Here is a 14,770-nt window from a genome sequence, read left to right as displayed (position 1 = left end):
GTGCTCTAGTAGCTTAAAGGAAGCACATCCAGTAGTTTGTCTTGGAAAGACATATCTGGGATCAAAAAGGAAAGAATGAAGAATTACAAATACTAACACTTAGTTTCCAGTTTATGTTATTTAGGGAAATTTCTTTACAGTCCATTACAATCTGTTTATCCCAGCAAAGGATCTGGCCAAGCACAGGCAGAAACAATTGCCTATTGTTTGTCATTAGCATATTTTAATGTGAAAATGTGGCTTTTTTTCTTTACAAGGGATCTAAATGTTTCCCTTCTGGTCCTCATTTATTAAAAGACCTGAACTCAGGATTAACTCTAAGCATGTGAGCATTTCCCTCGAGGTTATATGAACATGCTTAGATAGAGAACCTTGTTTAAGCAGAGTGCTGAACCAAAAACCGGGGGAAGATCATATGCTGGTAAACTAGAAAGTGGAAATTATAGTGATTATAACACATCCTAATTTTCATTGCTAAAATATTTAAATATAGGCAAGAAACACACAAAATGAGAAGTGAGGTTTCCTGTTGCAGATAAAGTATTTTGTTCACAGAAAAGCCATTTGTGTGTTAGTTTGGACTTGAAAAGTTCCCATTTGGAGAAGATAAGTGGCATTCATGCTGTAGATCAGAACTTCTCCCCTTTCAATCCCTGTTTCTTTTAATCAGAAATTATTCCTATCCCATCATAGTTCCAGGTTTACAGGTTAAAAAAAGAAATCCTTTGGTCTTTTCTTCTGCTTTTCATGCCTTTTTCAGGCATGTTTCTAAACTTCTTAGGTCTGGAAGAGACACAGGTTATTGGATCAGCTACTGACTGACAGTGGGAGGAAGGGAGGAAGGGAGGAAGAAGGGAAGGGAGGAAGAAAGGAAAGAAGGGGAAAAGGAAAGAAGGGAATATAGGAAGGAAGGAAGGAAAAAGAAATAGAAGTCAGAAAAGAAAGAGAAGAAAGAAAGGAAGAGAGAGAATAAAGACAATAAAGACAATAAAGAGAGAAAGAGAGAGAGAAAGAGAGAGGGAAAGGAGAAAGAAAGAGAAAGAAAGAAAGAAAGAAAGAAAGAAAGAAAGAAAGAAAGAAAGAAAGAAAGAAAGAAAGAAAGAAAGAAAGAAAGAAAAGAAAGAAAGAAAGAAAGGAAAGAAAGAAGGAAAGAGAGAGAGAAAGAAGGAAGAGAGAGAAAGAAAAGAAAGAAAGAGAAGAAGAAGAAAGAAAAGAAAGAAAGAAAGAAAGAAAGAAAAGAGAAAAGAAAAAGAAAGAAAGAAAGAAAGAAAGAAAGAAAGAAAGAAAGAAGAAAGAAAGGAAGAAAGAAGAAAGAGAAGAGAAGAGAAGAAAAGAAAAGAGAAAGAAAAGAAAAGAAAAGAAAAGAAAAGAAAAGAAAAGAAAAGAAAAGAAAAGAAAAAAAAGAAAAGAAAAGAAAAGAAAAGAAAAGAAAAGAAAAGAAAAGAAAAGAAAAGAAAAGAAAAGAAAAGAAAAGAAAAGAAAAGAAAAGAAAAGAAAAGAAAAGAAAAGAAAAGAAAAGAAAAGAAAAGAAAAGAAAAGAAAAGAAAAGAAAAGAAAAGAAAAGAAAGAAAAGAAAAGAAAGTGAGAAAGTGAAAAAGGTGGGGAAAAAAAGAAAATCACTGAAGAGAAGTGCTCTTCACATTCTTTAAAAGATACATGCATCAAATTAATAGTCAATAAACTCCAGCAAGGCAAGAGCTGCACAGTACAGATGTTCTGCATGTAATAGTTTGCTGCAGTTTTTCCTTTGACAAACGTCCTTATTGCTCCCGTCTTTCGAGGCACATGAAAGCGGCGTTTAATGGAAATGGGTCCCGTCTCACACACTGAGGCTGCTGCATCTGACAGCAGCCAAACTGCCTCGTGGAAAGCAGTTTAGCTCCAAATTAGCTTCTTCTACGTTAAATACCAGCTTGCCTGAGAGATCTGTGTGAAGACTCCCATATATATCTGTAATATTCTGGGCTTTGAAGCATATGTGCCCGAAAGCTGAGACAGTCTCTGTTGAGAAGTACAGTACAGCACTCCAGGCTTCATCACCGACTAGAAATGGCAATTATAAAGTATTTGAACGTAGCTGACAAGACCCTCTGTAAAATCCATATTACAGTAGGTATCAGAGCCAAGAAAATCTTGGTAGTCCATGCAGATTCTGTATAAGGAAGATCACATGTGTAGTAGATAAATGAGCCAGGTTTTGGCTGGAGCAATTAAAGAAATCTAGATTGTCACATTCCTATTCATAGCATAAATTACTGGCTATTTAAATATCACTGGTATCTATCTATCTATCTATCTATCTATCTATCTATCTATTTCACTCCAGCTGATCCTGGAGACATACAATTAAATTAGAGGTTTGGTGTGTTAGATGCTATACAAAAATAGAATAAAACCATATAGGTAGTCAAAACTAGTAGATATTAGCAATTAAACAGCACCAGAATCATAGAGAGGGGAAAATTTATCATTTTTGTTGCTAAATAATTAATATGTGACATGCTTTTGCCCAAGAGCTTGTGTTGGGCAACTGGACATACATCGGTTTGCTATTTCACCATGTTGTTCAATATCCTGAATGTGAGAATGGCAGAGAAGAAATGTCCTCCTCACATTCAGCTTTATGTCCATTCACCTGTGCTGCTTAACTGCAATAAAATGTCAAACCACCTGCTTCATAAAGCAAATAGTTATGATACGTTGTCTTTCAGCAGGCAAAAGTCTGTGTTTGTGATCACTGGAGCAATTCCAGCGTCCTAAGGAAGTTCTGGCATCTCACCCCCACCTGAACCAACATTTGGAAATTTGTCAGTCTTTAGGATTTCACCCCTCTCACCCCAAGAGCCTGAACGCAGACCAGACCTGGTCAGCATCACTCAAAGGCCAGGACTTGGCTGGTGCTCAAAGACACACACAATAAAATGGGGATCCAGTTGCAAAGTAAATTATAACTTTTAGAAAGAGCCTACAAAAATTACAACCATGGCAAGTGTAAGTGTTGGGTCAGAATGCATTCCCTGATAGCTCTCAAGAAGAGGGAAAGTGATGGAGAAACTCATTCTCCTGGGTTTCATTTTAATGCTCCCCATGGAGTTTTTCCCTGCCAGGTTTCTGTGCTATCTCAGGACAGTCACCATAGACAGTTTTTGTGGCCAAATACCTTTCAAAGCATCAGACAGAGTTGGAGAAAAATTCAAAGATATCTAACAGTAAGACAGAAGGGAATATGCCCCAATGATGAGGTGGAACTCCTTCCAGAAAAGAGTTAAACAGTCAGCTCTTCCCTTAGTTACCCTGACTGACTCCTTGGGACCATCCCTTTAGGACAGATAATAGTCTCTCATTAACACTCTCCTGACCTTGGTGATGCACTTAGTCACACAAGGCATGAGTTAAATATGAGCATCTGGAACTTTCTAGGACATCCTATTATCTTTGCTTGATCCTCTTAACATTTGTTTTCATGTTAAACCCTCACGATGTACAGGAAATGCCATTTCACAATGAACTCAAAGACCTAATATTTAGAAGATAAAGTCCTCCAATCCCTCAGGAATTTGTTTTGCAAGTTCCTCTGAAGACTTGATCCTGTGTGAAATTTCTGGGGTTAGATACAACATTTATGATTAGGATGGACAATGAATTTAGCCTTTCTGAAGTCACAAGGATTGTCTGCAGTCCTTAAGTGGTACTTAGCTGGCTGCTGCTAATTGCAATGTGATTTTTTTTTGACTCTCTAGGGCTCACCCAAGTGCAGGTCATAGATGGATGTGCAAGGTTTTCCAGTCTGGCTGTCTCCAGCACAGGTACAAACTGGAGACTGGTGTTCACTGTCACATCACCTCCAGGTAAGCTCCATATTCTCTAGATTTTTTGGTTTGGTAAAATCAAAGCCCTACAGGTGGCCTGAACTTATAAAAAGGGAGTTAAACTTTGCTTAAATGAGTGGGGCAGTGCCAAACCTCTAAATAACCTGAGTTCTGTTCCATGTCCAAGTTGGCATTCCCCAGACAGCAGGAGAGCTGCTGGTGATTCCTGTGCTGTTCATGCAAGATCTCTTAAATCAGATGAATCAGTACAAAGAAGTCAGAGGAAGGTGTCTCTTTCTCTCTGGATTCCATAACTATGTATCCCTGTGGGAATCTGGTACTTAAGGTCAGCTAAGCTGGCAAAACAAAATTTTTCCTACAAATTGAGTCCTCACATTCCCTCTTCTTTTTCTGTTTGAGTTCAGAAATTTTCCATCTGTGCTCCCAGCTATTTTCACAGTGCTTGTTCTTGTCTGTTTGCCTGCACCTGGTCATCTTTATGTGTGCAACAGGTTATTCACATTCAGAATGTGACTCCAGGACTGGGCTCTACGAGGGAGTCTCCTGGTACTTTATGGAGATGATTTTGGCACCTTCAGGATCACAAAACTTGCACTAGGCCTCCTCTGAGCAACCCAGGAATGCTGAAGAGACAGGTGTGCTTATGCCTCCTTGGAAATACAGCTGAGGGGGACACTGGGGAGAAGGCACCACGTGAACTCTGACTTGTAAAATCCTCAAGGCATCTGCACAAGAAAAGCACCTGTACAACAGTTTGGGGCCTGAATTTATCTATAAATCTGTGTCTGAAGGTAGACAGGGGTCAAAGTTTGGTTTCTTGTCTCATAATTTCTGCTAAGGCAAGTCTACGGAGAAACAGGAACATACAGTTTGGCACAAAGTCCAAAACCATATTAAGATATAGATGTTGTAAGACCACGTGTAAAGTCTCTATTTCTCAGCCAGAAAAAAACAGAGGGGACAAGTACATCTGACTGGTGAAGTGGCCAAGTGGACATGGCTGTTGAAAAAATCTGAGCTTAAAAGTTAGAAGTTTGCAAACATTTAGACTGTCACAAGTGGCTCATCCACATCGAGTGTTCCCACGGCTTTGCAAAGAGAGAATTGGGGTGCAGGGAGAACCTGGAGATGAGCCTTTAAAGAGAGGATTTCTGTGTGTTTTGAGGTGTATACTGCCAAAACCCTGTGGGTCCCACTGCCTTTGGTTCAGTGAGAGGGAATGGAAAGTCAGTACCTCACGGGATCTGACTCTTTAGGCTGAAAGCACAGCTTAATGAAATGTATTTTGAAACCTATCTCAGGGAAATCCCAAATCTTTTCTCTGCACAAAGGGCAAAGGGAGATTACTTTTCTGAAACATTTGGCCAGGCAGAGTGTTTATCTAGTTCATCCAGTTCCAACCCCTCTGCCATGGGCAGGAACACCTTTCACTAGACAAGGTTACTCCAAGGCCCATCCAACCTGGCCTTGGACACTCCCAGGGATGGGGCAGCCACAGCTTCTCTGGGCAACTTGTGTCATTTCCTAATATCTAGTTTAAATCTGCCCTCTTTCAGCTTAAAGCCATTCCCCCCTAGAGATGTGTACAGGCAGCAGTGTGGACAGCTGTGCCTATGTCACATGTGTAAATCAGAGTATTACACACTTTTAATATGCATTGCAAAAGTACACACCAAAGAAACCATCCCTTTTGCTTGTTGCATTTGGGAACCATGCCGGAGACAGTAAAAAGGCTTTTATACTGCCAGATTCTCACTGAAGAGATTTACTTACTGTTCGAGATAAATAAACCAAAATCAAACAATCAAATAGTAGATGTTTGGGATACATCTCCATGATCCAGTTGCTCTGGGTACTCACCCTGGCATAATTAGCTCTTTGGAGACGGCTCAGAAGATGCAGCTGATGGTGAATGCAATAATCCCAAATGTTTTAGTGGTAGTTCCTGGGGAGAGTAGACTATTCATAGCACCACTGCATAGTCTTGCTCCGTGTTTTACAGTCATATTCACTTCCGTGACCTGGGTCCCAATGGGTTTGATATATCCACTTTGCATTTAAACCAAGAAAAGTCTATTCACAAACTATCAGAGTGGTGCAAAACACCTTCAAGTGCCTGTTTGTGTAGAGTCCTCAATACCTGTGAGATTACTTCTCTCAGCTGAAGTTCATACGTGTTTGTACCTGCAGGCAATTTTTTCCCAATTGGAACGTGCTTCCCACATTGTTCTGGTGAAGCTCAGCTTTGTTCAGGTGGACAACACTGACACAAATCTAATGAGTTTCTGTTAAAGGTACTTAAAGCTCCTCGCCCTGGTCTCCAGTTGACAGTGTTCTGATTGTTTTTTTAATGAACGGATAAAAAAAATAAAGTCTTTTAGATTTTTATTTAAAGTGGAACTCAAACAAATAAAAGAAATATCCATCCATTAAAATTATTAGAATTGTGGGGTTAGGACCAATAATGAGTTAGGTAGTAAGATAAGTAATGAGTTGATGTGCTAATCCACATCCTTCAAGTTGGTCTATAGAGAGTACCAGGGCCAGTTTTGACAAACTCCTGTCCTAACCAGGCCCATCTCCATTCAGAATGCATTTTGGAAATAATTAAGGGAACCAAAACATTTATCTTTTTCTGGTTTTTAAAAGCATAGTGTTAAGAATCTTCCAGTTCTTGAAACGCAGATGCTGAGACACTTGATCACAGAACTCTTGATTCAATGAACTCTTGATCACAGAAAATACGAGTAGTGGCTGGTTTGATTTTGATTTATTTGCAGGAAACTTTAGAATCTCTGGGTGAAGATCATTACCCAAAACTTGTGTGTGTCAAGAGACTAAATATTTACTGTGCTAACAGCAGGGACACTGACATTTTTTATTTATAATGCTCATTATCGTGGTGGAAAATATGAGCAAGTTCACTGGGAGCTTTCTGCATCATGGATTTAAGCTTAATGCTGGTGAAGGTTTCTGGGTTCCCCATAACTTATACTGATATGATTCAGGTATAGCCTGTAGAAATTGTGTTTTCTAAACTACTGTCTTGCCATGACCAGTATCTCTGTCTTGTGAAGCAGAATGTTTTCTATCTGGGTCTGATCTGTTTGGCCTCAGAAATAGATGCATTTTGAATGCATTTTCTGGGTTTGGTAGTCAGCTGGATGAATTCATGGAATTAATGTTAAGGATTGTTGAATGTAAAGAAGCTGTTTAAGCTTCAGGAAGCACTGAAAGTTTGAAACTTACGTTGTAAAAGTATTATTATGTATTTGGGTTGTCTTGGTACTCAGTCCCAAATAAATATTGTTGTCTAATGTTGGATCTGGAGATGGATGGACTTATGGTTTGTTCCTGCGTACATTTCTAATGGTGGCATCCCTGCTGAAAGTTTATAGGGTGGTGTTTTAGCTGTGAAACGAGAGTTCTTACTTTTGTTAATGAACTGACTGTTTTAAATTCCAGGGGCGAAGTTCACTGTGCTGTCTCAGCCATTTTCCATCTTCCCTGCCACTGTGGCAGCGAAGGCCAGCATGATCCTTGTTGTCCTACTGAGCTCAGCAGCATCTGCATTCACCATTATTCTGGCATTCTGCTGGTTCAAGAAGAGCAAAAGCAACAGTAAGTTGGAAATACCCGTTAAAATTTATACTTTCAGACTCTCTATTTTATTTAACAAATCCACAGAAAGGTCACGATGGGTTTCAGACAATAGAGTTCAAAAAGCTCTGAGAAGTTTACTATTAGCAATATATTTTGTACTCAGTGCAGGGACAAGAATTGGAATTTGATTGTCCATGTGATTATGCCTTTGATTATCAAATCCCTTCCATCATCCCTTCTAACTTGGGATATTCTGTGATTCTATGATTCTGTGGTATTTCAAGGTCATAGAGTTTTATGCCTATAAAAGCTGTTACAGAACAAGAAGAAGTGGCCTCAGATTGCATCAGGGGAAGTTTAGACTGGATATTACAGAATGTTTCTTCATGGAAAGGGTTATAAAGAACTGAACAAGCTGCCCAGGGAAGTGGTGGAGTCAGTCCCCATCCCTGGAAGTGTTCAAAAGGACATGGCATTTGGTGGGATATATATACACTCAAGAAATATTCAATTATATATTCAAAAATATATTTCCTTTTGCTTGAATTAATTGTTTCTACTGAGCTGAGGTCGTATTGAGAGTGATGTGACTGTGTGTTTCATTACAGAAGCAAGGGCTGAAAGGGCTGATGTAACAGGGGCCAGTACTAAGAGACCCAATAAACAAGCACAGCCTCCTGCAGCTCCCATCAAACCTTGCTACACCCAAGGAGAAAATGAAAAAGGAGGAGGTGAGACTGCAGCTTGACAATAATTCAAATTCATAAACAGTTGAACATCAAAAGAGTCGTTTTGTGTCTTCCAGCATATTCAGGTGTTGGAACAGGCTGCCCAGGGAAGTGATGGGATCACCAACACCAGAATTTTCTAAAAATATGTGGGATGGGATGCTTGGGGATATGGTTTTGTGATGTTTGGAGTGTTTGAAGTCAATGATCTTAAAGCTTTTATCCAACCTTAATGATCCTATGATTTTATAGGTTTGTACAGGACCAATGGCACAGTTCTCAGGTCTATCTCTTTATTGCCTCCTCCTTCTGCTCACTGGTATTTTTCTACTTGTCATTTCATCTGCTTTTATACACATAGAGTGAATTCCCAGCTACACTGAAGGCAGCAACATAATCCCCCATATGCTCATGGTGTGTTTCTTGGGGTTATCCTGTGCAGGGCTAGGAACTGAACTTCCATGATCTTTGTGTGTCTCTTCCAACAGGATATTCTACAATTCAGTGAGTTAATGATTTCTCCTTGTATATTTGGAGTAGGGCAGGGACCAACACCCCCAGTGCACCCACTTCAGTTGCCAAACAGCCAACACATACTGCTGGATGTGTTGGAAGTGGCCAATGACTTGACCTTTAAGAAATTCCAGCTGAACTTGGGACGTGGCCAAATGGACAGGTAACCTGTAGTGGAGGAGTAAATGCATATAAATGCATATAAATTCATAAGCTGGGAAAGGGGCAAAAGTCTGATGAGGAGCAGCTGAGGGAGCTGGGGGGGGGGCTCACCCTGGAGAAAAGGAGGCTCAGGGGTGACCTTCTCACTTTCTCCAACTCTCTGACAGGAGACTGGAGCCACGTGGGGGTCAGTCTCTTCTGCCTGGAGAAACAGAACTGCTCCCTGCCCACATCTCCAAGTGCTGCAGCAGTAACTGCAGAGGGATCAAAAAGCTCTGGACAGGTTTGCAGGCTCTGGAGGATGGCAGTGAAGTACACTGGAGGTAGAAAATAAAACACCCAGAGCTCATTTGCACAGTCTCTGTGAGTCCAAACCAACACCCCAAAGCAGATCCATCCCCACCCACCCCACTTGGTGTCCCCCTTTACTCCCCAGGGTCCTGCCACAAACAACTCTTTTCCTCACACCTCCTCCAGACTCATCTTTTCATCATGTGCTGATCAAACACGACTCCTTCTGAGGTCACAGGGAAGCAGACAGCCCCGGGGGCGTGTGGCTGCCAGCACAAAGCACCGGCTTCCCCCTCTGCAAGTGTGAAATGTTCTTACAGGAGCCCAGGGCTTTTTTTATCTCACCTGCCAACAGCGCAGATCTGAGGGCACTCAGATAACCCCGCTGAACCCCCCATTTACTCTGGTTTGGGAATTTCTTTTTCCTCCTTCTTCCCCAAGCCTGTGGATTACATAAGAGGCAGGAAGAGGCGAGCTGGAGTTTTTATCTCCTTTTAATTAGCGTCTATCACAAAAGCAGAGGGAGAGAGAGAGAGAAGGAGAGAGGAAATTCTGCAGTTTATGTGTTTTGATATTTGCTGTACTCCTCCAAAACACAGCATTCAGCTGTGTGCCTTAGGATACATATCTGCTATAAATTCATTTTTTATCTAATTTGTCTGAGATCTAAGCTTCCTGTGGAGGTCTGAGATCAAAGGATCTGATTCTGTCTGATGTTGGCTCTGACACATAATGCGTGCTGACTTAGTTCTGTCTATAAACTCGCAGTGGGAGGCTGCCACTCTCCCTTGGCACCTTTACATAGTGAACTTTCATTTTGGCTTGGGAGGCTGACAGGTATAGAGTTGATTGGAGCCTTCATGTAAATAATTCATGGAAAGATTTTTTTCTTTTTTTGTCAGAAAAAGGCAATCCAGCCACTTAAAGTCTTTTAGGAATAGTTGCAAGACAAAAAGATTCCCCGATATGTTCAAATCTAAACAAGGATAACAATATCTTAAGTGAATTTAATGCATATGACTTGGAAATGTCTAATGTTTGATTCCCCCTTATTTAAAGTGCTGTTGGTTTTGGAGAGAGAGAGAGAGAGAGGGGAATCAAAGCTGAACTCTTTTTGTTTAGTTTCTGCTTTATAGCTCTTCCCCTCATAAGAAATACCACTTTTCTAACACAATTAAGTGTTCTAGTCTATATTTATTAATCACCACAGTAAGACTTGCAAGAGAGAGCTTTTCTCTTTGGAAGGTGCTTATAGAGTGCAAAGTCCAGTGGATCAGGGGCCCTGGATTTTGTACCAGCATGGGCAGCTGAGGATGAATATGAGGAAGAAACCAGCTAAGCAATACTGCAGGGAGAAGGGATCAAGATATTACCTTGGTGTAACAAAAAATCTCCTCAGCCTCACCCAATTATCTCTCTTGAATTAAAGAACTTTTGATTTACTAAGGCATTGTTAACACAACACACCTGGAGGTGGAGGGATATATATACTTTCTTTTTTGCTTTTTACAGTTTGTTCTGGTGGTTCATCACCTTGGTTGTTGAGGAGTTGTATCCTCTAACAGTTTACATTTCCAAGCTTCAATCTGCAGCTCTTTCAGGTGTGGCACCTGATTGATTCTTATGCTGAACTCCTTGGACACCTTCACCCAGAAATCACTGTTGTATTCCTGAAGATGTTCTCCCACTCTGCAGACTGGATCTCCCTCCTTGCTCTGGGGTTGCTCAGATTAGCTCCTCCTCCTCCTTCTTTTCTACTGGTCTGCCACTTTTTCTATGTTTTACAAAATTTCATCAGAATCAATTTCAGTTTTAATTCCAAATCACCAGTGGAAACACTGAATGTCTTCCATTTTAGTGGGAGTGTCTGGTACTGGTACACACATCCCCACCTCTGAGAATTATTTCCCACATATAATTATTGCCTGAGCTCTGTTAGCTGGTACTTAATCCAGTTAATTGCATGCTTTAATGATATTGAATACTTTGTATTTAATTTTAAAAAATCAGGATATATATATTACTATGTCCTCTAAATCTCCAGGCAGTGCTTCATCCTTGAAACTGCTTCTATCCAGAAAACTTGTAACCTCTTTCATTAACTCAAACTTGTTTGAAACGGTTTACTTTCACTCTTGAAAATGTCACCGTTAAAAATGAAAAGGAGTCAATAAATCTCAAGAATTGACATGGAGATTTGGTATAGGGTATTGTGACCTGATTATCTTCTTTATGTGTATAAAGAAGAAAATTGAACCTGGTGATGCATATAATTTGTACCTTAAAACAGCCAACTACCTAATATTTAAGCAAGCTTGAGAAGGAAAATTGTTAAACACAGAAATATATGTGACTGCTGAAATTTTACCAACAACTTTCCGTGGATTTTCAAGAGGTATAATCCTGAAAGTGAAAGTTATGAGTGCACAAGTTGAAAAAACCACTAACACCCTTTAACAGGTAAAATGAGTGCAAGCATGAAGTCATTGTCACTGTTAGAGTTCCAGTTGTCCAAGGAGTGTCTGGACGACTTTTTTGTTAAATGATTTGGTTTTAAGTGTTCTTGTGAGGAGCAAGGGTTGGACTTGACCATCCTTATGTGTCCCTTCCAATCTGAGATATTCTATGATTCAGTAAATATAGTTCCAATTAATGAATTACAGGAAAGGGAGAAGAGAATGAATCTTAGCAGAAGGTCTGAGGCACCGTGGGCTGAATGTCACAGGCTGCTGAGGGCCAAAATGAGAGGACAAGCCTGAAAAATCAGGAGTGGTAACAACGCACTGTCTGGTATTATTTGTGCTATGGACCTATAAAATGTGCAGCTATGTGGACTGTAAAAGCTGATGTTGTCCACTAACATGAGATGGGTGGACTAGGACTAGTTCTGGATTTGGAATGAGTATAAAAGATTTGGGTCTGGGCTGTTTTCATTTCACGTTCCTGGGGGAAGGGAGAGGATTGCAAGAATATTACAAATGCTTTTAGCATCTGAATGATACTAAAAATGAGGCTACCAATCTTGCACTGAAATGATAGCACACCCTGTCAACTCAGAAACTGTCTCTGCTGTGACACTAGAAGTGATTCTGCCTCTGTCATTGATAACGTTTTGGTTTATAGGGATGTAAACATTTTGTGTTTCCACATGAGAAATGGATAATGTGTATTTTCCTTTCTCCGCATTTTTTCAACATCATTTTTTAAACAGCATTGCAGGTTGCAGGTTCTGCCTTGAGTAGGACTCAAATGTTGGAAATATAAAATTTTATCTTTTATTACAAGTATATTTTATATACTTGAATCAGAAAGGGATGATGTATTTTATAGGTATGTGGCATTAAAATATTATCATTTATCACTACATAGCTTACTAACCAACTTTATTCTATATACTTAATTATTAAATATTTACTGAAAATTTGTTAACTACTGAAGATGCTGTAGGAGCTGTTCGTGTATCAATAAGAACAAACCAGCTGGTTTTGTTGCTTCTTATTTATTTGTGGAAATAGCTAATGGTTATTTGGCTTTAACAACTTATTTTTGTCAAACTAAAATGTGTGGCCAGTGAAATTGTGTCTCTAACAATTAATGCTTTTTAATTATTCATGGAATCATGCAACCATAGAATGATTTGGGTTAGAAAGGATTTTAAAAATCATCTTGTTCCAACACCTTCCACTAGGTCAGTAGGGACACCTTCAAATAGACTTGTTGCTCCAAGATGCATCCAACCTGGCCTTGAACATTTCCAGGGATGGGGCAGCCACAACTTCTCTGGGCAACCTGTGCCAGGGCCTCCCCACCCTCACAGGGAAGAATTTCTTCCTAACCTCTAATCTAAATGTCTCCTCTTTTGGTATAACATTCTTTCCCCTTCTCCTGTCGCTGCCTGCCCATGTGAAATGGGTAAAAAACTAAAAAAAAAAGTAATGTCTTTAACACACAGTAAAGGCATAAAAGTACATGAAGATGGGATCTTATAATTATTATAAAGAGCAAACAAATCTTTCTTCCACAGGTATGGCAGGAACTGGAGCTGTGGGACGTGCCACAGGACGACTGGAGGAGCTGAACCTGTCGCCCTGTGAAGCCAAGTCAGTGAGAAAGCTGAGCGATATCCAGCGTAAGACGGGGGACAGACACCCCTTTTCTTCAGCAGGGAAAAGGGACAGTCACCGACAGCCACGTGGAGGAACAATTCCTGGTGACCCTGTGGAACATCAGCAGCCAACTGCCCCGGGATGCTCCAGCCAGAAGGAAGTCCCCAGACCTTCAGCTGGTTACAACCAGGAAAGGGAGGAGTCCGAAAGGATGCCCAGACACCAGAATGGTGTGGGAGAGCATGTTGCCATGGTGGCAGCAGAGGGGTAAAGAAGTGGTGTGAGGGGGTGGACCACTAGCAAAGCAAGATTTTCCTGGCTTGAAGCCAACGGGGAGCTGAGTCTTTTGTCTCTGTGTTCAGAGAAAACCATACACATGTTCGGACGGGGAACTGGATGGTCAAGTGAAGCTGTTACCTGGATCTGCAGCCAGCTGGGAGATTCTAGCCATGTCTTTGATGTTGATCTTCCTTAGCCCCCAAAGAAGGGTTGGTGCATCCAAACTGCCTGTTCAGAACAGCCCTCTGACACCTCTAAAACTCTCTTCAAGCTTTGTTTGGGGGAGTGTTAGATCAGCTTTGAGATCCCATTCAAAAGAAGTCAGAGATTAGCCCAACAACTCAACAGGATTTCTGACACTTTAATGCACTAGCATGGGTATAGTCTTAGTGTCCAGAGCAATGCTACTTTGTATTTATGCATATATACAAATATATGGAAATTTCCCCTTTTCTCCAACCATGCTTTTAGTTTCATTCAAAGAACCCTGGTATGTGCATAAATAATTTCCTTTTTTTTCTTTTTTTCTTTTTTTTTTTAGATTAAAGTATTTCACTGAGTAAATCTCCACCATGGCATTGTTTTCTGACACCTTTAAATCACTGGCTTGTTATGAACACAACTCTTTATGGATAATAATAATAAGGCTGACATTCTTCAGTTGCTCAGAGAATTCCTCTGTGCTTTGCTTTACTGAGCTGGAAGATGAGGAATTTTATTATACCCTCTCTGTACCATAAAATTCCTGGTTGCAAGGTGTCCTGGTGGCACCAGATAAAATTTATATTCCTCTGCAGAAAAAAATTAGTTAAGCAAGAAGATGAGGTTTCTGGACAGATCAGCAGTGGAAGAAAAGATGAGAAACCTGCATTTGAAAAAACAAAACAAAACAAAACAAACAAACCACAAAGCAGTTCATTTCAAGCTGCAGGAGTTAAGGTTCATGATTCAGGGTCCAAATAAAAAGATATAAGTCTTTTCTGAGAAATACAATTCCTGCATTCCCTGAACTTCCCTCCCCTTCAGTGTTTCTACTCTCAGTAAGTGCCTCCATCACATTCAAGTAGTATGAAAGCAAATAACATATAATTACTTATGTCAGCATGTATGCAAATAATATTGAATGCAAATGATGTGCAAATATCACACAGTCTTCTTTTGGCGGGGGGGGAGGGAATCAGATATATTGGAAACAGTTAAGGGCTTTAATTAATCCTTTAGTTCATAATCCTTGCATTTATCCATACTTTGTTTACAG

The 14,770-nt window shown here is 40.2% G+C and overlaps 1 protein-coding gene across 1 annotated transcript in view; it reads left to right on the top strand.

Moving 5' to 3' along the window:
• The window catches only part of PKHD1 (PKHD1 ciliary IPT domain containing fibrocystin/polyductin), a 252,844-nt gene extending 238,840 nt beyond the window's left edge, over positions 1-14,004 (top strand). The window contains 4 exon segments of the mRNA XM_050316128.1: positions 3,741-3,848; positions 7,296-7,451; positions 8,042-8,164; positions 13,152-14,004. Of these exon segments, the coding sequence (XP_050172085.1) occupies positions 3,741-3,848; positions 7,296-7,451; positions 8,042-8,164; positions 13,152-13,504 (740 nt within the window). The 3' untranslated portion in view covers positions 13,505-14,004.
• The last annotated feature ends 766 nt before the right edge of the window (positions 14,005-14,770 follow it).

This window comes from Myiozetetes cayanensis, unplaced genomic scaffold (genome assembly GCF_022539395.1).
Source record: "Myiozetetes cayanensis isolate MyiCay16 unplaced genomic scaffold, myiCay2020 scf2-11, whole genome shotgun sequence".
Taxonomy (NCBI): domain Eukaryota; kingdom Metazoa; phylum Chordata; class Aves; order Passeriformes; family Tyrannidae; genus Myiozetetes; species Myiozetetes cayanensis.
This window is presented reverse-complemented; position numbering and strand designations above follow the sequence as displayed.